This window comes from Salvelinus alpinus, chromosome 18, assembly GCF_045679555.1.
Source record: "Salvelinus alpinus chromosome 18, SLU_Salpinus.1, whole genome shotgun sequence".
In the NCBI taxonomy this organism is placed as follows: domain Eukaryota; kingdom Metazoa; phylum Chordata; class Actinopteri; order Salmoniformes; family Salmonidae; genus Salvelinus; species Salvelinus alpinus.
The window spans coordinates 34,051,186-34,073,876 of record NC_092103.1 but is presented as its reverse complement, the minus strand read 5'-3'; the positions used below and the strand labels follow the sequence as shown (position 1 = coordinate 34,073,876).

Here is a 22,691-nt window from a genome sequence, read left to right as displayed (position 1 = left end):
GTTTGTTTGTTACTGTGAATAAAATTGTTTGTTCAAGATACAAATACTTGACAGTGGCTAACGTCTGACTGCAGAAGAAATTCATATTGTTTATGTCTTTCATGAGTATTATTATACTGAACAAAAATATAAACACAACATGTAAAGTGTTAGTTCCATGTTTCATGAGCTGAAAAAAAAGATCCTAGAAATTGTCCATATGCACAAAAAGCTTATTTCTCTCAAATTGTGCACAAGTTTACATCCCTGTTTAGGAGCATTTATCCTTTGCCAAGATAATCCATCCACCTGACAGGTGTGTCATATCAAGAAGCTGATTAAACAGCATTATCATATGATCATTACACAGGTACACCTTGTGCTGGGGATAATAAAAGGCCACTCTTAAATGTGCAGTTTTTTCACACAACACAATGCCACAGATGTCTCTAGTTTTGAGGGAGTGTGCAATTGGCATGCTGACTGCAGGAACTTCCACCAGAGCTGTTGCCCAAGAATGTAATGTTCATTTCTCGATCATAAACCGCCTCCAACATCGTTTTAGAGAATTTGGCAGTATGTTCAACCAGCCTCACAACCGCAGACCCCGTGTAACCACGACAGCCCGGGACCTCCTCATCCGGCTTCTTCCCTTGTGGGATCGTCTGAGACCAGCCACTCGGAGAGCTGATGAAACTGAGGAATATTGGTGTCTGTAATAAACCCTTTTGTGGGGGAAAAACTACAGTAATTCTGATTGGCTGGGCCTGGCTTCCCAGTGGGTGGGCCTGGCTCCCAAGTGACTGCGCCCCTGCCCATTCATGTGAAATCCATAAATTAGGTCTTAATGAATTCATTTCAATTGATTGATTTCCTTATATGAACTGTATCTCAGTAAAATCGTTGAAATTGTTGCATGTTGCTTTTATATTTTTGTTCAACTAGATTATTTATTAAAGGAAACAGGAAGCCGGAGGTTGTCAATAGAAAAGCAAGATTCTACGCTGCCCAAAAGGAACACTAAACACATGTGGTTGGGGTTAGGATATTTGGTGGGCACCATGGTAACCTTGAGCCAGTTCCACATACTGTACCACTGGTAATCCTCACAACAACAGTCCAACTCTGAAAACAAACAAAAACATCTCTAGGACCATTATAGCTGCTAATTTGTTTTACTTCTATTGAATTCTCTCACAGACACATACACTGAGTATACAAAACATTAAGGACATCTCCTCTTTCCATGACAAACTGACTAGGTGAATCATGGTGAAAGCTATGATCCCTTATTGATGTAACTTGTTAAATCCACTTCAATCAGTGTAGATGAAGGCGAGGAGACTGGTTAAAATAAAGATTTTTAAGCCTTGAGACAATTGAGACATGGATTGTGTATGTGTGCTATTCAGAGGGTGAATAGGCAAGACAAAAAATGTAAATGCCTTTGAACGGGGTATAGTACAGTAGGTGCCAGGTGCACCGGTTTGTGTCAAGAACTGCAACTCAGCAGAGGTTTTCACACTGAACTGTTTCCGGTGTGTATCAAGAATGGTCCACCACCCAAAGGACATCCAGGAAGGTCTTGGTTATGTTTTACCAGTCATATGAGGTCATTTAAATATTTCAATATGAGACAGACAGAGAGAGCGCAAGACAGAGAGAGAGCGCAAGACAGACAGAGAGAACGAGACAGACAGACAGAGACAGAGAGAGACGGAGAGACAGAGAGACAGAGAGACAGAGAGAGAGACGGAGAGAGAGACGGAGAGAGAGAGACGGAGAGAGAGACGGAGAGAGAGAGAGAGACGGAGAGAGAGAGAGAGACGGAGAGGCGGACAGACAGACGGAGAGGCGGACAGACAGATGGAGAGGCGGAGTGACAGAGAGAGAGAGAGAGAGACGGAGAGAGAGAGACGGAGAGGGAGAGACGGTCAGACAGACGGAGAGGCGGACAGAGATGGAGAGGCGGAGTGACAGAGAGAGAGAGAGAGAGAGAGAGACGGAGAGGCGAACAGAGATGGAGAGGCGGAGAGAGAGAGAGAGAGAGAGAGAGAGTGAATTGAATTGAATTGAATTGAGAGAGAGAGAGAGAGAGAGAGAGACGGAGAGACAGAGGGACAGAGAGGCGGACAGACAGACGGACGGAGAGGCGGACAGACATACGGAGAGGCGGAGATGGAGAGATGGCGAGATGGAGAGACGGAGAAGCAGAGAGATGGAGAGGCAGAGAGACGGAGAGACGGACAGAAGGAGAGACAGAAGGAGAGACAGACAGAGAAACAGACAGACAGAAGAAGGAGAGACAGACAGACAGACAGACAGACAGACAGACAGACAGACAGACAGAAGAAGGAGACACAAACAGACACAAACAGACACAGACACAGACAGAGACAGAGACAGAGACAGAGAGAGACAGAGAGAGACGGAGAGACAGAGAGACAGAGAGACAGAGAGAGAGACGGAGAGAGAGACGGAGAGAGAGAGAGAGACGGAGAGAGAGACGGAGAGAGAGAGAGAGACGGAGAGAGAGAGACGGAGAGGCGGACAGACAGACGGAGAGGCGGACAGACAGATGGAGAGGCGGAGTGACAGAGAGAGAGAGAGAGAGACGGAGAGAGAGAGACGGAGAGAGAGAGACGGAGAGGGAGAGACGGAGAGGCGGTCAGACAGACGGAGAGGCGGACAGAGATGGAGAGGCGGAGTGACAGAGAGAGAGAGAGAGAGAGAGAGACGGAGAGGCGGACAGAGATGGAGAGGCGGAGTGACAGAGAGAGAGAGAGACGGAGAGGCGGTCAGACAGACGGAGAGGCGGACAGAGATGGAGAGGCGGAGTGACAGAGAGAGAGAGAGACGGAGAGGCGGTCAGACAGACGGAGAGGCGGACAGAGATGGAGAGGCGGAGTGACAGAGAGAGAGAGAGAGAATGACTTTAACCATTTATACATTGCTACAACACTGTATATATATAATATGACATTTGTAATGTCTTTATTGCTTTGAAACTTCTGTATGTGTAATGTTTACTGTTAATTTTTATTGTTTATTTCACTTTTGTATATTATCTACCTCACTTGCTTTGGCAATGTTAACACATGTTTCCCATGCCAATAAAGCCCCTTGAATTGAATTGAATTGAATTGAGAGAGAGAGAGCGAGAGAGAGAGAGAGAGAGAGAGACGGAGAGACAGAGAGACAGAGAGACAGAGAGGCGGACAGACAGACGGAGAGGCGGACAGACAGACAGAGAGGCGGAGATGGAGAGATGGCGAGATGGAGAGACGGAGAAGCAGAGAGATGGAGAGGCAGAGAGACAGCCAGAAGGAGGGACGGACAGAAGGAGAGACGGACAGAAGGAGAGACAGAAGGAGAGACAGACAGAGAAACAGAGAGACAGAAGGAGAGAGACAGACAGAAGAAGGAGAGACAGACAGACAGACAGACAGACAGACAGACAGACAGAAGAAGGAGACACAAACAGACACAGACAGACAGACACAGACAGACAGACAGACAGACAGACAGACAGACAGACAGACAGACAGACAGACAGACAGACGGAGACAGAGGGACAGAAGGAGAGAGACAGACAGACAGACGGAGGAGAGACAGACGGAGAGAGAGAGACAGACGGACGGAGAGAGACAGACAGATGGAGAGACAGACAGACGGAGAGACGGAGAGAGACAGACAGACGGAGAGAGACAGACAGATGGAGAGAGACATACAGACGGAGAGAGACAGACGGAGACAGAAAGAGAGAGATATTTATGTTTATTTATTTTCCCTTTTGTACATCGTTATAACACTGTACATAGCCATAATATGACATTTGAAATGTTTCTACTCCTTTGAAACTTTTGAGAGTGAAATATTTACTGTTCATTTTTGATTGTTTATTTCACTTTTGTTAATTAACCATTTCACATGCTTTGGAAATGTGTTTCCCATGCCAATAAAGCCCTTTGAATGTAATTGAGTGAGCGAGTGAGAGAGCTAGAAAGAGACAGGGAGAGAGAGATGAAGTATCAATATCTGTGGTGCTCAAAATGCAGGTGTAAGAGAGCTCACTTGCTGAAGTTGAAGAGGAGCCTTTCAAACACCAGTACAGGACCTGTGCTGCTGAGAATGGTGAGAGGCTGGCCAGCCAGCAGACAGAATATGGCCCCCGTCAGTGCCGTGCCCAGGAAACTCTCCAACACACCCTGAAAGAGGAGAGGGACACAGATAGGCTGGTGAGTCAAAGAAACAGCATACATATAGACACGCAGATGGATATGTTTGTCCCAAATCCATTGAAAGTGTTAGTGGGTGTCCTGGTGGGGTTAAAGGTCAAGGACACAGTAAACAGTGATGGTCACATTTCAACCCACTGTTGTATATGTTTAAACCAAATGGGACTGGACCAGAGAGCGTTTGGTGGAGGACTGGCGGCAAGGTCTGGTTCCAAACTACTGTTCTGGTACCCAACCCTCACAAATAAAACTAAGCACATGGTAATATTTTTATAATCTAAAGAAATCCATTTAGTTTCTGTGTATGTATGGGAACTGGGAATTGTCAAGTGTCCAATTGAAGCTAACTACATCATGATATCAATCTGCTGATTCAGCGAGATCTCTATTTCCCCCATCACCCAGCTCCAGACACACAGAGAGCTGTTATACTGGCCCATCAGGACAGACAGCCCTGTTCAAGTTCACATTGTGACATCATGTGTTTTTACTAGGTGTCATTTACACAGCATATCCAGGCCTGGGTGGGAGACAGTGGACAGCTGGGATGCAGGATCAGAGCTGCGCTACCTGGAACACTGTGCTCCTGTGGCTTGGACAGCTAAGGCTTCTGGGAAAGGTCAGAGGTCAGTCGAGAGATTCCAATGCAATCGGGAGGACGGGGGAAGGGGGAGACGGGGCAGTGACAAGGCTAGCTGAGTAATCTGGATCTGTGGTTATTTCCAGAGCAGCCAAATCCCCTGAGGCCAGCCCTCCCTGCGCATGCCTTCCTTGACCAACACATCCGGGGGGAGGCTGTGCGTGTTTTTAGGTTCAGGAGTTCTCCGTAATCATGTCACCTGGTGAGATCACATAGCGATAAAATGATATCTTCGCTGTCTGACAAAAACCTCTTATCTCCCAAACATAAACTTTTTAGGAAATTTAAAAAATTGCCTTATTTTACAATTAACAACCAACCATTTTCTTGGTCCTAGAGTCTTGAAATGTTCAGAGTACATTTAGGGGAGTTATGTAATTTTACATCCATGTCAGAAAGTATTAAAGTGCACACTATGTTATAAGGGTGGAGAATCGGGACACAGTCAGGTCATTACTTACATTCACTTATGCTGTTATGCTTCTTTCAAATGCTTCTGTTTGGAGAAGAGAAAACAGAAAGAGACTCACCTGCATGTTTTCTGTAGCATCTCCTAGCAACCCTCCGAAGGTGATGGCGTTGGTCACGGTGCCCAGGTAGATGAACAAGATGGCGGAAAGCGACTGGATGTGAATGGCGTCGTAGAAATCACTGGCGAAGAACGGCAGCTTTCGCTTGATGTCCAGGATGAGGCCACCACAAAACCTTAACAATGAAATTGTGACAGTTACATTTATGCCACAAAGTCTTTATTATTGGCACATGATCTGAAGATGTAGCCTTGTAAAGCAGACGGATCTCTACAATCCCCATGCTGTTTTGGTGAGCGTAGCTATTTGTCTGGTTTACGAGACCACAAAAGATGCTGTTTCATCACAAATCAGTGTCTGCACATAGCATAACTAAAAGAAAACAGTAAATAGTGGCTTGCTTTGGCCACACACCTGAGGTGTTATTTTCTGAAATTCTTTCACCCTGAAGAAGGCACAGTGATGCCGAACCGTTGGTGGTTTACCCAATAACTTACTGGGCATTTGTATATAGCGTGCGAATGTCTTTATTTTCATAGCCTACAGTTTACTCGTTGTTAGTCAGCACCTCTAATAACTATTTTGGGTGTGAGCCAGCGCATGCTTTTCACTGGAATTCTTTAGTAACATGCGTAGTGTTACAGTGTTATAGCAAATCATTTGAACACTGTATTCCAATATCAGTGAGAGTTGAGGCCCTGCTGAGTAACATTTTGTCACTGTACTACATGTTGGTATCACAGGAGGTTGGTGGCACCTTAATTGTGGAGGATGGGCTTGTGGTAATGGCTGGAGTGGAATGGTATCAAATACATGGTTTCCATGTGTTAAATGTCATTCCATTTACTCAGTGGGGACCCGTCATGTTTTGAGCCCCACATTTTAGCGACAAAAAATAAATAAAAATAAATAGATATGTATTTGGTTTTTTTAGGGGGGGTGGGGGGCTTGCCTGTTTTGCGTGTTATTTTGGCATTAATACGTGTCACATATCAGTTTGCTTTCTGTGGTGGTGGAGCAGGCCAGCAGAAAATAGGAGCATTGCACCGTGATTGGCTCAGCATTGCACCGTGATTGGCTCAGTGTTCTGTCACTCATGGGGACACTACATCACCCGCCTTTAGTAAGGGTAGACATCAAGAATGTGAGCCCTTTGGGTCCTGCCATAGACTTAGATTAGAAGTGCCCTTCCAAGAAGGCTCAAGGTCATTGGCCAGAGATAAAATGATGACAAATCACATATCTACAGTAGCTTTGATTGGACTGATCATGTCAACATCTTACTTTCAAAATCTCTGCAAGCAGTCATCATCATGAATCAAGTCAACAATCTACTGGTAAATCCTTTTTAATACTTGTCATATGAAGAAAAATAAAGCAAAAAAAAGTGATAATAAGTGTAGTAAGTTGTTAGTAGCCCATGTGCCTCACCCTAATAATCAATTTTCTCCTCTTAATTCCTCCTAACGTTACTGTTCTGACTTGGTGGTGCTGCACATATAACCTTTTTTTCAGAAATATCATCGTCTAATATTGTAAGAGGTTTCATTGTCCGCTTATTTCCCCCCTTTATTTATCCTACGGTTCTGACTTGGTGTACAGGGAAAACACTGTAAGAGCAGCCCATGTTCTGCATTCTGTCGCTGTACATTTAAAAAATGCTGAACACATAGTTATATTGACTACATCCGTCGTCGCTCGCTCATTAATGTCTTAATCAAAATTACAGAACGCCTCTTATCCGCTCATTGTTCCCTTATTCCTGTCACGCCCTGACCTTAGAGATCCTTTTTATGTCTCTATTTTGTTTTGGTCAGGGTGTGATTTGGGTGGGCATTCTATGTTCTGTATTTCTAGGTTTTGTATTTCTTTGTTTCTGGCCGAGTGTGGTTCCCAATCAGAGGCAGTTGTCTATCGTTGTCTCTGATTGGGGATCATACTTAGGCAGCCCTTTTCCCTCTTTCTGTGTGGGTTCTTGTTCTTTGTTTGTGTGCAGGGAGTTTGCACATCGAAGCTGTTCGGTCGTTGTATTCTTTATTGTTTTAGTTTCACTCCGTGATTAAATTATGTGGAACTCTAAGAACGTTGCGCCTTGGTCTCTTCCTTCCGACGACACCCGTTACAATGCCATAGTTTGTTCATCTCAATTGTCAGTAGAAACCACATTTGTTTAAGCAAATCAGCCATATCAGCTATGTTTTTTAAAAAGGCAGTAAATGAGGCTGAATGAACTGTTTCACTGACAAGGCTCCTCTGATAGCCAGGTGTAGTGATGGTAAGGATTCACTCCATGGTGCTGAAAGAAAGCTCTGCTGTTGGGACAGCTTTATGTAGGCCCTAACAGTTTGTGGGCACAGTTTGTCACTGTTATAGTACAATTAATGTATGGTTTAATGCTGTGTAGTGACTTTGCTGGCAATTTTTTGGGGAGTTTGCCCCACCAAGATTTACATGTTAAAAACCCCACTGCATTTACTCCATTATTATGAGCCATCCTCCCCTCAGCAGCCTCCACTGGTTGGTATGTTATTCAATACTACGCCATACGCTATGGGCTAGGCTAGTGATAATGAGCAGTGTCATTCTTACTTTCCAGTGTTCATGAGCTCTTCTCCAACATGTCCATGTCCCCCTCCTCCTCCTTGACCCCCGTCATGTCCCGGTGTGTCCCCGTTCATCTGGGGCCCATCCCCTCCGCCTCCAGCATTATACTGGTTCTTCCTATACAGTCATAAACAGGTTAGCCTACAGACATCACTCTCCAACACAGTGTTGAAGGTTAATCACGAGCACCCAATATTGACATAACTTTCAAAACTGTCCAAGGAAATATGCACAATTTAATTAATTTTCTGGAACTAGGACAATTTTCAGAATTATACAACTGTACTAGGACTAGAAGTGTCAGTGGCAGAGCTGTACCTCTTATCTGAGGATGGCAGGGATTTAGGGGGTTCTATCCTGATGTCAGGGTCCCACTCCCCAGGAGGTAGGACGATAACCTCATCTAGGAACTCCTCAATGCCTGCCAGCAGGTCCTGTCTGTCCTTGGCCTTGTAGGCAATGTCATGGAACACCTGACCACACACAACCAATCAGAAACCAAGGTAACATCAACACCAGCACACAACCAATCATAAACAATGTTAACATTAACAACAGCTATGTCACTTCCCCACATAACCAATCAAACCCACCGCAGGTCCTGTCTGTCCTTGTCATGGAACACCATACCACAACACAACCAATCAGAAACCATGTTAACATCAGCACCAGCCAACAACCAATCATTTTTCACACTTGTCTCTTCCTGATATTGTGAGTAATTGGATCCCAATCATTATAATTATCCCCAATCATAATCACTTCCAGATGGTGTGTTTGTAATCACCATCTATATAAGCCATATGCCATTCTATCTTATTGCCCCAGAGTATCTCCCTGTCAATCTCAGACACAGAGTGTTGGGCCACCCAGGCCAGGGAAGTTTTCACCTTTATTTAACCAGGTAGGCTAGTTGAGAACAAGTTCTCATTTACAACTGCGACCTGGCCAAGATAAAGCATAGCAGTGTGAACAGACAACAACACAGAGTTACACATGGAGTAAACAATAAATAAGTCAATAACACAGTAGGGGAAAAAATGAGTCTATGTACAGTGGGGCAAAAAAGTATTAAGTCAGCCACCAATTGTGCAAGTTCTCCCACTTAAAAAGATGAGAGAGGCCTGTAATTTTCATCATAGGTACACTTCAACTATGACAGACAAAATGAGAAAAAAAATCCAGAAAATCACATTGTAGGATTTTTTATGAATTTATTTGCAAATTATGGTGGAAAATAAGTATTTGGTCACCTACAAACAAGCAAGATTTCTGGCTCTCACAGACCTGTAACTTCTTCTTTAAGAGGCTCCTCTGTCCTCCACTCGTTACCTGTATTAATGGCACCTGTTTGAACTTGTTATCAGTATAAAAGACACCTGTCTACAACCTCAAACAGTCACACTCCAAACTCCACTATGGCCAAGAACAAAGAGCTGTCAAAGGACACCAGAAACAAAATTGTAGACCTGCACCAGGCTGGGAACACTGAATCTGCAATAGGTAAGCAGCTTGGTTTGAAGAAATCAACTGTGGGAGCAATTATTAGGAAATGGAAGACATACAAGACCACTGATAATCTCCCTCGATCTGGGGCTCCACGCAAGATCTCACCCCGTGGGGTCAAAATGATCACAAGAACGGTGAGCAAAAATCCCAGAACCACACGGGGGGACCTAGTGAATGACCTGCAGAGAGCTGGGACCAAAGTAACAAAGCCTACCATCAGTAATACACTACGCCGCCAGGGACTCAAATCCTGCAGTGCCAGACGTGTCCCCCTGCTTAAGCCAGTACATGTCCAGGCCCGTCTGAAGTTTGCTAGAGAGCATTTGGATGATCCAGAAGAAGATTGGGAGAATGACATATGGTCAGATGAAACCAAAATATAACTTTTTGGTAAAAGCTCAACTCGTCGTGTTTGGAGGACAAAGAATGCTGAGTTGCATCCAAAGAACACCATACCTACTGTGAAGCATGGGGGTGTAAACATCATGCTTTGGGGCTGTTTTTCTGCAAAGGGACCAGAACGACTGATCCGTGTAAAGGAAAGAATGAATGGGGCCATGTATCATGAGATTTTGAGTGAAAACCTCCTTCCATCAGCAAGGGCTGGGTGGCTGGGTCTTTCAGCATGACAATGATCCCAAACACACCGCCCGGGCAACGAAGGAGTGGCTTCGTAAGAAGCATTTCAAGGTCCTGGAGTGGCCTAGCCAGTCTCCAGATCTCAACCCCATAGAAAATCTTTGGAGGGAGTTGAAAGTCCGTGTTGCCCAGCAACAGCCCCAAAACATCACTGCTCTAGAGGAGATCTGCATGGAGGAATGGGCCAAAATACCAGCAACAGTGTGTGAAAACCTTGTGAAGACTTACAGAAAACGTTTGACCTCTGTCATTGCCAACAAAGGGTATATAACAAAGTATTGAGATAAGTATTTGGTCAATAACAAAAGTTTATTTTCCACCATAATTTGCTAATAAATTCATTAAAAATCCTACAATGTGATTTTCTGGATTTTTTTTTCTCATTTTGTCTGTCATAGTTGAAGTGTACCTATGATGAAAATTACAGGCCTCTCTCATCTTTTTAAGTGGGAGAACTTGCACAATTGGTGGCTGACTAAATACTTTTTTGCCCCACTGTACATTGTGTGCAAATGCATGAGGAGGTAGGCAATAAATAGGCCATAGGAGCGAATAATTACAATTTAGCAGATTAACATTGGAGTGAGAAATCATCAGATGATCATGTGCAAGTAGAGATACTGGTGTGCAAAAGAGCAGAAAAGTAAATAAATAAAAACAGTAAGGGGATGAGGTAGGTAAATTGGGTGGGCTGTTTACAGATGGACTATGTACAGCTGCAGCGATCGGTTAGCTGCTCAGATAGCAGATGTTTAAAGTTGGTGAGGGAAATAAAAGTCTCCAACTTCAGCGATTTTTGCAATTCGTTCCAGTCACAGGCAGCAGAGAACTGGAAGGAAAGGCGGCCAAATGGGGTGTTGGCTTTTGGGATGATCAGTGAGATATACCTGCTGGAGCGCGTGCTACGGGTGGGTGTTGTTATCGTGACCAGTGAACTGAGATAAGGCGGAGCTTTACCTAGCATGGACTTATAGATGACCTGGAGCCAGTGGGTCTGGCGACGAATATGTAGCGAGGGCCAGCCGACTAGAGCATACAGGTCGCAGTGGTGGGTGGTATAAGGTGTTTTAGTAACAAAACGGATGGCACTATGATAAACTGCATCTAGTTTGCTGAGTAGAGTATTGGAAGCTATTTTGTAAATGACATCGTCGAGGATCAGTAGGATAGTCAGTTTTACTAGGGTAAGTTTGGCGGCGTGAGTGAAGGAGGCTTTGTTGCGAAATAGAAAGCCGATTCTTGATTTGATTTTGGATTGGAGATGTTTAATATGAGTCTGGAAGGAGAGTTTACAGTCTAGCCAGACACCTAGGTATTTATAGATGTCCACATATTCTAGGTCGGAACCGTCCAGGGTGGTGATGCTAGTCGGGCGGGCGGGTGCAGGCAGCGAACGGTTGAAAAGCATGCATTTGGTTTTACTAGCGTTTAAGTGCAGTTGGAGGCCACGGAAGGAGTGTTGTATGGCATTGAAGCTCGTTTGGAGGTTAGATAGCACAGTGTCCAAGGAAGGGCCATAAGTATACAGAATGGTGTGGTCTGCGTAGAGGTGGATCAGGGAATCGCCCGCAGCAAGAGCGACATCATTGATATATACAGAGAAAAGAGTCGGCCCGAGAATTGAACCCTGTGGTACCCCCATAGAGAAAGCCAGAGGACCGGACAACATGCCCTCCGATTTGACACACTGAACTCTGTCTGCAAAGTAGTTGGTGAACCAGGCAAGGCAGTCATCAGAAAAACCGAGGCTACTGAGTCTGCCGATAAGAATATGGTGATTGACAGAGTCGAAAGCCTTGGCCAGGTCGATGAAGACGGCTGCACAGTACTGTCTTTTATCGATGGCGGTTATGATATCGTTTAGTACTTTGAGCGTGGCTGAGGTGCACCCGTGACCGGCTCGGAAACCGGATTGCACAGCGGAGAAGGTACGGTGGGATTCGAGATGGTCAGTGATCTGTTTATTAACTTGGCTTTCGAAGACCTTAGATAGGCAGAGCAGGATGGATATAGGTCTGTAACAGTTTGGGTCCAGGGTGTCTCCCCCTTTGAAGAGGGGGATGACTGCGGCAGCTTTCCAATACTTGGGGATCTCAGACGATATGAAAGAGAGGTTGAACAGGCTGGTAATAGGGGTTGCGACAATGGCGGCGGATAGTTTCAGAAATAGAGGTTCTAGATTGTCAAGCCCAGCTGATTTGTATGGGTCCAGGTTTTGCAGCTCTTTCAGAACATCTGCTATCTGGATCTGGAGATAAAGATCTCTATGGGACTGAGTGTTCACAGGGATCCTGAGGGTTTTGTTTAACTATAATTTAAGGTAATCCCGGGGGGGGGGGGGTCCCTGTCTAATTCCAACAGTGTGGATAGAGGCAAGGGGTGTGGCTAGGACCTGTGGGAACATGAGTCAGGTGCAGTATGGTTAACTGGAGGGGTCCAGTCTCAGTCTGCTTGAAAATCAGAGACAAGGTTTAAATATTGCTGTCCATCAATGATTCCCGACCAAATTTACTTCACTTGAGCAATTTTTACAAAAACAATGGATATATGTTGCCCTAAGAGTTGTGCAGAGTTGGCAGAATCTTATTCAAAATGATTTACAGCTGTAATTGCTGTCAAAGGTGCTTCCACCAAGTATTAACTCAGGGGTGTGAAGACATACTCAATCAATTTTATTATAGAAACTGTTCTATACTTTTTCAGGTTCAAAATCAAATTACATTCTAGTTGTCACATGCACCGAATACAACAGGTGGACTTTACAGTGAAATGCTTACTTACGAGCCCTTTCCCAACAATGCAGTTGAAATGTAATTCTTTTTTTTTGTACAAAATAACAATTTGAAATAGTAACACAAAATAACAATAACGAGGCTATATAGAAGGAGTACCGGTACCGAGTCAATGTGCCGGGGTACGAGGTAGTTGATTGAGGTAATTGAGATAATATGTTCATTGAGGTAGGGGTAAAAGTGACCAGGCAATCAGGATAGATAATAAACAGAGTAGCATCAGCGTATGTGAAGAGTGTAAAAGTGTGTCTATTTGTGAGTGTGTGTGTGGCATCAATATGCATGTGTGTGTGTGTGTTTTATGTGTGTGAATGTATGTAGGGTGTGTGTGTAAATCTAATTGAATCCCCTTTTAGATAACATTTTAAGGCAGCAAAATGTGACAACTGTCCAAGGGGTGTGTAGACTTTCACTAGCTACTGTATAAGCACGTTGGACACGGTGGTAACGTACCTCATCAGACATGAGGGTGGCGATAGCTCGTCCGATCTCATGGTAGGACTTGGCTTTGCTTTTGGGCCCCAGCAGCACGAATAGGAACCTAAAAGGAGATGAAGAGAAAAGCAGAAGCATGTTCAATCAAAAACCCAAATTGAATATAACTGGTGGTCACTAGTGGTTAAACTATATAAATATAGTACCAATCAGCCTCTATGACATAGGAGATATCTATGAGATAGATATGTGGTATATTTGGTGGATTTGCTAAGTTGGTTGTGGTGGTATCAGTAGGGTACCTGGTAGGGACGGGGACCTCTGTCAAACCTCCCAACATGGCAGCCTGCTGCAGACGGACAAACGCCACGAAGGGTGTGTCCAGGAAGTCCACCCCTCCGACCAGGACGTTAGACGCCTCGGCATCACGTGGAAGCTTCTTCATCAACTTATTCTTCAGCTAGAGAGAGAGGGGGGGACAAAGATGGACAGAGAGAAAGAGAGGAGCACGCACAAATATAGAGTGAGAGAAAAAAAGAGAAGGAAAGCAATGAGCCTTGACACACATTCAAAAGAAGCGGTGCTTGAAACGACTGTCCTTATCAAAGTAGTATGAGAAGAGCAGTAAAGGTACCGTAACAACGGACATTTCACATGCCCCAAAATTGTACACAGTTGCAGGGATGAAATGGGGCAGCCGAGTACAGCCCGTCCCCGGCACATAGGCATTACATGCTGTATTGTGTGGAAACACCACTGCAGTTCGTAGCTTTTTAGAAACAGAAGTGTCTTTACCACTCTGTGAGTCACTATGACACAAGCAGTATGATTAACAAGACATAATAAAGACATTCATTGCTGTTATACACTTGAACCAGTCTACATAATGATATGTAATGAGAATGAGGTAGCAACAAAAAAGATTAACCTCTGTGCAATTGTATACAAAAGAACAGGCCAGGTGAATGCATACGGGCCCTTCACTTTAGGTCAAAGGGAGACAGGGGTCCTAGTGGTTAGAGGCGCGAGCCAGCAACTGTTCGAATCCAGGGTCTGACGGGAAACAAAATCAGACAGGAAGTGAGCTGGAAACTGGAGGGTTACTGGTATCAAATCCTAGATGTAATTGCCTGCCGTTGTGCCCTTGAGCTAGGCACTTAATCCCCACAACAACTGCTCCCCGGTGTCCAGTGAGGCAGACCCCTGCTCCAACCTGTATATGTATGTGTGTCTTGGGAGGGGTTGGGATACAGCAGAAGTCAAATTTCAGTTGGAACTTGTACAATTGACAAATAAAGTTATATTAATCTTAATCTCTTAATCTTAATAGACTGCTAAATTAAACCTAAGGTCCAAGTAGTACACTGAATATTTAGTCACAGTGAAATGCATAAAACTTAAGCAACCAGAGACCTCGGGTGTAAGGAGATGATTAACTAAGCAAGGCCTTGGTGTTTGATCAAAGACCAGATCAATTTGACGAATTAGCTACTGTTGTCCGTGTAATTCCAGGAGTTAGTTATTGTGTCTGTGTAGTTTCCGCAGGTTTCAGGAGGAGTGGTAACATTGTTACCAAACATTTGAGAGAGAGGGTCAGGGCTTATCGTCGTGTGTGAGGCTCAGACTTTATCAGTAGAGTGAGGCCGTGCTCTGGTTCCCACACACACACACGGTGTCGACTCCTTGACCCTGCAGTAAAGTTCCCGCTTAGATCTCTCTCTCTCACACACACACACACACACACACACACACACACACACACACACACACACACACACACACACACACACACACACACACACACACACACACACACACACACACACACACACACACACACACACACACACACACAAACACACAAACACACAGTTATATCCTCACCTGGTCTCTATCTGGTTGGTCAGAAAAGTCGTTGAGGCTGTTGGAGGTCAGGTTCCGATGGGCCGTGGCTGGGCTACCTGTAGGATCAGAGGTCAAGAGCTCAAAGACCAGGCCTGAGAGGGTTCACCAGGGTCGTGTTCATTAAGGCAAAAAACAGAAAAAATATGCTTAAAGCCTTCTGAAACAGAAATGAGTGTTTCTTATTGGACCAGGCAGTCTTTCCCCATTTCAGTCTGTTTTCTTATTTTCGGTGCCTAATGAACACAACCCAGGGGTAAAACAAAGTCACTGGGATGAAAGGTAGATCGCAATTCCCAGAACAGACAGAGGCCCAGTTAGATTAGACTGATCTCAGAGAAGGAGATGAAGAGAAACAGAAGATGAAGAAAAACAGAAACTTCACAAGGCCTAATATAAATGTGGAAGGCAGCAAGGACTAAGTTAAGCTTTCGGGCCGATGCCAGCTGCAGTGGATCAGATGTACTGCCTGAAATCTCCCACTGCCGTGCCCTGTCTTTCACTGATCTGATGCCAACTGGTCATTCACTTGCACGGCAGAGCAGAGGGGGCACGGAGAGTGTCTTATTAGTACTCCATGATGGGGTTGGTGGGAGAGATAGACATTTTTCTTTAGTCTCTTTTAGCCAGTAGTATCAGACTCAGTGAGAAGGCTGGCTTTGCGTTGGAGTTGTGATTACCTAAAAATTTGGTCAATAGCCGAGTAGCATCTACATTAGCTAATTGTTTGCTTGCTGTTTCTCTGGGCATGAAGGACTGTGACTTAGATGCTGTTTGATGATGCCCTTTTTTTAAAACATAAAAAATGGTGGATTGTGATATCCCATGAGAGTATACCCATGACAGTATTGTTTTCGGTCATCAATGCTCATATCAACAATATGAATGTGGATCGCAAATTGTCTTGGCACAGACTATTGTCAAGGTATGTGTTATACCCTGTTATAAACTCTGTATATGAGTGTTATAACCCACCTTACAAAAGTATCCCACACTAGGGTGCTATAATGCATTATAACCTGACTTAAATGGATCACATGTGCTATAAGTGTTATAACCTGACTTACTGAGGTATCCCATGTGTTATAAATGTGTTCTGACCTAACTTACTAATGTATCCCATGTGTTATAAATGTGTTCTGACTTGACTTACTGAGGTATCCCATGTAAATAAATAAATGCATTATAACGTAACTTGCCAAGTTATCCCATGTGTTATAAATGTGTTCTGACCTGACTTACTGACCTATCCCATATCTTATAAATGCATTATAACCTAACTTACCCAGTTATCCTCTGAACCGGTACTCCTGTATATAGCCCCGCTATTGTTATTTACTGCTGCTCTTTAATGATTTGTTTTTCTTATCTCTTACTTTTTTTTGTTGGTATTATCTTAAAACTGCATTGTTGGTTAAGGGCTTGTCAGTAAGCATTTCACTGCTGTAGTCGGCGCATGTGACAAATCAAATTTGATTTGATCCAATGTGTTATAAATGTGTTCTAACCTGACTTACTGACTGACGTATCCAATGTGGTATAAATGTGTTCTGACCTGACTTACTGACTGACGTATTGTATGTGTTATAAATGTGCTCTGACCTGACTTACTGCCCTATCCCATGTGTTATAAATGCATTATAACCTAACTTACCTAGTTATCCAATGTGTTATAAATGTGTTCTGACCTGACTTACTGCCCTATCCCATGTGTTATAAATGCATTATAAACTAACTTACCTAGTTATCCCATGTGGAATGTGTTCTGACCTGACTTACTGACTGACGTATCCAATGTGTTATAAATGTGTTCTGACCTGACTTACTGACCTATCCCATATGTTATAAATGCATTATAACCTAACTTACCTAGTTATCCAATGTGTTATAAATGTGTTCTGACCTGACTTACTGATGTATTGCATGCTGGAGCTTCTTTGGATCTCCTTTATCGGTTCCTCATGGCCAAGCGTGGTTGCATAAGGCACAGACTGGGGTTGGGACTGGGGGTGCAAGTGGGGAAAGGGCTGGGGGTGCTCATTGAGACTGCGTGCTTTAGTGCAGACAGCGAGAGACAGAAAGAAAGAAAGAGAGATGGAGTGACGGAAGAAAGGAAGGAACGAAGAAAGCAGGAAGGCAGGCAGGCAAAAAGTGAAGAGAACACGAGGGAATGTTAATCTGTGCAGGGGAGTGAGAGTACAGATAGAAGACAGAAAACTAGAACAATCTCACACTTCAAACTGCAGTACCATATTATTATTATTATTATTTAATGGCATCCAAGTAGTTATGGTCTTCTAAATAATTAAATCACATGCTTTATATTATAAAATGATATGCAAGTCGGAATACACTTTGGAGATAGTAGTATTTAGAAGAAGAACAAAAACAAGCATCAACACTCAGGCGTGAAAGAATCTTGCCAGTCACATTCACATTATTAGTTAAAACTATAGCCACTTAGATATATGTACCTGTAACATCTTTACTGCACTCAAATGATGGCATATAAAAGTTGAACATACACTACACCTTATCCTATAGTATTGATGACCACCAGAGGAAAAAGATGTGATTGGTAGAATTGATTGGGATAAGATAGGAATTAGGAGGCAAAAAATTATAATAAAAAAGGCTGCACCAAACTGGCATCTCCATTACCATTCTGGTCTTGGTTGGAAAACAGCCTACTTGCACTGGACACCGTCTTGCCGATGTCAGCAAGCGAGCGCAGGTTGGACTTCTTGGTCTGATGACGATGTTTCCGTAGCAACGTGTACACGACCTGATCCTTTAGCTCAGGCTTCAGCTGACCGATCTCGATCTGGCTGTCAGTGATCAACTCTGATAGAGGAATGGGAAACAGGCAGGGGGGAGGATAACAGAGAGACAAAAGGGGATGGAGAGAATGTCAATACTGAGGACACTTGGTTTCAAAGTGCACAGTTTTGGAACGTTCCAATTCTAAAAGTGCTGCAGTCAAACAGTGATGTTTTTGCATATCCTGGTGCAGTGAGATACTGAGGCTTATGGGAAGTGTACTTGTCTTACCGACCACCTGTGGTAGAGTGGAGGCTTCCAGATCCAGCAGGATGGTGCCCTTCTCGATGCAGGTCTTCAGCTCAAACAGACTGTGAAGGGACAAGGTGGCCACGTGGGGCTTACTCCAACGCTCTCCTCCCTTCTCCACCTTCTCCTCAAACTTTATCCACCTAGAGAGAGAGGAATAGATTGAGACAGAGCGAAAGCATGAGGTGTGTGTGTGTGTGTGTGTGTGTGTGTGTGTGTGTGTGTGTGTGTGTGTGTGTGTGTGTGTGTGTGTGTGTGTGAGAGAGAGAGAGAGAGACCCAGAACGAGAGAGATACAGAAGGAGAGGGAATAACCTTAAGTTTGATTTAAAAATAATAATACTCATAATTACAAAGATGCATGTAGGTCCTGCAAGGTACAGTAGGTTACCTCACAAAAAAGGTCTGTAGACAAAGCCTTTCATATCATTTCACTGCCAAATACGGGCCGCAGATAAAAGGAGACAAGGAGAGTTTTATTTTCTTTACAAAACAGCCCCTCTGTTATTGGTTCATCACAGGTCATGGAAAATAGCAGCGGATACGGGATGACGCAATAAAAATACTGGTAAGACTACTTTAAGGGTCCAGAGTAAATCATTTATAAGGCATTTACAAACTGTTGGCTCACCATTTAGTAATCATTACTCCCACATTTGTAAACATTAGGAGGTTAGTTAATCACACATGTATACTGTATATATTTCCTTAAACGTCCTGTTTTGTGTTCTTACTCTTTTATCAGGTACTGCAGGAACGACTACCAATGGAATGCCCATCTTTTTGGAGAAATTACAGTGGTCACTCAAACATTAATATAAAGTGTTTATAAAGCAGAAATAGCACTCACTTTATATTAGGGACTGCAAAAATATTATAGTAATGATTAGTAAATGGTTTATTCATGCTGGAGTAATGATTAATAAAATGGTGAACACAGAATTTAAACACCTTATAAATGGTTTATTACAGACCCTTAAAATAAAGTGTTACCAAAATACTTGATATACTACATGTACAGAACGTGTGGGGGGGGGTTGGACAGAAAGGCCTCAGAGACAGTCAGAAAACAACCTGTCCAGGAATACAGCATATGGGAGGCAATGGAGGTTGTGTTCTGGGTTTTGAGGTTGAGGTTGTTATCTGGGTTTTGAGGTTGAGGTTGTGTTCTGGGTCCTGGGGTTAAGGATATTTATTTTTATTTTATCTTTATTTAACTAGTCAAGTCAGTTAAGAACAAATTCTTATTTTCAATGACGGCCTAGGAACAGTGGGTTAACTGCCTTGTTCAGAATGACAGATTTTTACCTTGTCGGTTCAGGGATTCGATCTTGCAACCTCTTGGTTACTAGTCCAACACTCTAACCACTAGGCTACCTGCCGCCGATATGTCCTGGGTTCTGAGGTTAAGGTTATGTCCTGGGTTCTGAGGTTAAGGTTGTGTTCTGGGTTCACTGAGGGAACAGAGCAGTGTTCCATCCAGATAAGAGAGAGCTAGTAGTTCACCAGAGGACACACTACTCCCCTATGCATGCACACATGGACACCAGGGGTTCCCAAACTGACAGTACTTTTGACAGTAATTCAGTCTGAAGGAAGTAAGGTTTGAAGTGACTGAAATGCATGCATCAGAAAGGTATGAGATCAGAATATCATCAGGCAATAATTTAGTATGAACCTCTTTTTCCCCCAGTCCGATTTAGTGTCTGGCCTTTCCACTCTGTTCTATACCTCTGTGATTGGGTCATAATATTTTGTAGCCTAATCTGTATAAAAGATAGCCACGTTTGTAGGAATAAAACACATACCGCTGTTTATTACAACTGCATCTAGCTCGAAGAAGAAAAAAAATAGTTTTAAAATCAGGCGACCCCCACATTGGGTCGCGACCCCTAGTTTGTGAAACACTAATGTACACACACAGTACATGTACACATGCATGCGCAAACACACACACACCACACACACAATCCCCCCTACTCAAGAATACATGTATACACACACACGCTTCTGCCTTACTCACGCAACTCCATACGGGAGCCGTTGCCTGGACTATAGCAGAGCACTGAAACAGGAAACACTTCAAGCTGAACTGTGTGTGTACTGGTGTTTTTGGATTTGAACACGATTTCCCAGAAATGCCAGCTGCATAGTCGTTTGGTCACAGCTGGGATGACAAAATCCGCTTTGGACTGGTTGCGGGACACTGAGACCGAACAAGAGATGCGTGGATTAACTCATAACACGCAGTCCCCGCAGTTATAGCCACAGGGCCGGCAAGTTTAGGGTCATGAAATATTGTGTGGCTGAATGCCGGGTGGGTGGCGGTCAGGTTGAATAAAGATAAAATATATTTAAACGATCATAACTGTATCAGAGAGAGAAAGACACTAGTTGAACAGATTTGAACAAATTAATTTATTTTAAAAGTAAGGAGAAGCGAGAGAGAGAGAGAGAGAGAGAGACAGCTATATTTACGTCGTATATATATTTTTTTAAACGTTTACTTACTTAGCTAGCATCGAATGCAGCTGGCTAGGTTAGCCTACTCAAACACCCGCCTCAAACAGAAAAGGATGCTATTTTTGCTAGCTGGCTATCCAACACTGGAACTCTTCCAAGTCAAGGTAAGCTTTTGGTTTTATAAATGTATTGCCACCGGGCTCACTGGTGTAACTGCTAAACTGCTTGCTGATGACTGTACACAGTACTGCATGATTGTAGCAGGTTTACAAACGTGTTCGTTCTAGTAGCTATGTTGGCTATGATGTCACAACGATGTAGGATGTGTGGGGTTAGCAGTCATGATAGGTTTGGGTTGAAAATGTTTTTCACCTGGTCACATACAGCTGATGTGTTGTCCACAAGCGAAGGGAAAAGGTGAGAGGGGAGCATGTAGATTGAAGCGAGAAAAAATTATATATATACAGTTGAAGTCAGAAGTTTACATACACCTTAGCCAAATACATTTAAAGTCAGTTTTCACAATTCCTGACATTTAATCCTAGTAAAAAATTCCCTGTCTTAGGTCAGTTAGGATCATCACTTTATTTTAAGAAAGTGGAATGTCAGAATAATAGTAGAGAGAAGGATTTATTTCAGCTTTTATTTCTTTCATCACATTCCCAGTGGGTCAGAAGTTTACATACACTCAATTAGTATTTGGTAGCATTGCCTTTAAATTGTTTAACTTGGGTCAAACGTATCGAGTAGCCTTCCACAAGCTTCCCACAATAAGTTGGGTGAATTTTGGCCCATTCCTCCTGTAAGAGATGGTGTAACTGTATTAGGTTTGTAGGCCTCCTTGCTCGCACACGCTTTTTCAGTTCTGCCCACAAATATCTATAGGATTGAGGTCAGGGCTTTGTGATGGCCACTCCAATATCTTGACTGGGTTGTCCTTAAGCCATTTTGCCACAACTATGGAAGTATGCTTGGGGTCATTGTCCATTTGGAAGACCTATTTGCAACCAAGCTTTAACTTCCTGACTGATGTCTTGAGATGTTGCTTCAATATATCCACATCATTTTCCTTCAAATGATGCCATCTATTTTGTGAAGTGCACCTGTCCCTCCTGCAGCGAAGCACCCCCACAACATGATGCTGCCACCCCCATGCTTCACGGTTGGGATGTTGTTCTTCGGCTTGCAAGCCTACCTCGTTTCCCTCCAAACATAGCAATGGTCATTATGGCCAAACAGTTCTATTTTTGTTTCATCAAACCAGAGGACATTTCTCCAAAAAGTACGATCTTTGTCCCCATGTGCAGTTGCAAACCGTAGTCTGTCTTTTTTATGGCGGATTTGGAGCAGTGGCTTCTTCCTTGCTGAGCTGCCTTTCAGGTTATGTCGATATAGAACTCCTTTTACTGTGGATATAGATACTTTTGTACCTGTTTCCTCCAACATCTTCACAAGGTACTTTGCTGTTGTTCTGGCATTGATTTGCACTTTTCGCACCAAAGTATGTTCATCTCTAGGAGACAGAATGTGTCTCCTTCCTAAACGGTATGGCGGCTGCGTGGTCCCATGGTTGCTTACTATTGTTTGTACAGATGGACGTGGTACCTTCAGGCGTTTGGAATTTCTCCCAAGGATGAACCAGACTTGTGGAGGTCTACCATTTTTCTTTTGATTTTCCCATGATGTCAAGCAAAGAGGCACTGAGTTTGAAGGTAGGCTTTGAAATACATCCACAGGTACACCTCCAATTGATTCAAATTATGTCAATTAGCCAAACAGAAGATTCTAAAGCCATGACATAATTTTCTGGAATTTTCCAAGCTGTTTAAAGGCACAGTCAACTTAGTGTATGTACATTTCTGACCCACTGGAATTGTGATACAGTGAATTAT

The 22,691-nt window shown here is 43.5% G+C and overlaps 1 protein-coding gene across 2 annotated transcripts in view; it reads right to left on the bottom strand.

The window, feature by feature from the left end:
* Positions 1–22,691, bottom strand: part of LOC139544219 (electrogenic sodium bicarbonate cotransporter 1-like) — a 90,497-nt gene that overhangs the window by 23,900 nt on the left and 43,906 nt on the right. For both annotated transcript variants that reach the window (XM_071351093.1, XM_071351092.1), the window contains exons 5-13: positions 18,320–18,480; positions 17,930–18,112; positions 15,251–15,327; positions 13,669–13,826; positions 13,385–13,472; positions 8,310–8,464; positions 7,977–8,108; positions 5,388–5,562; positions 4,054–4,187 (exon numbers count right to left, since the gene is read on the bottom strand). In XM_071351093.1, coding sequence (XP_071207194.1) covers positions 4,054–4,187; positions 5,388–5,562; positions 7,977–8,108; positions 8,310–8,464; positions 13,385–13,472; positions 13,669–13,826; positions 15,251–15,327; positions 17,930–18,112; positions 18,320–18,480 — 1,263 coding nt within the window. The remainder of the gene's footprint in view (positions 1–4,053; positions 4,188–5,387; positions 5,563–7,976; positions 8,109–8,309; positions 8,465–13,384; positions 13,473–13,668; positions 13,827–15,250; positions 15,328–17,929; positions 18,113–18,319; positions 18,481–22,691) is intronic.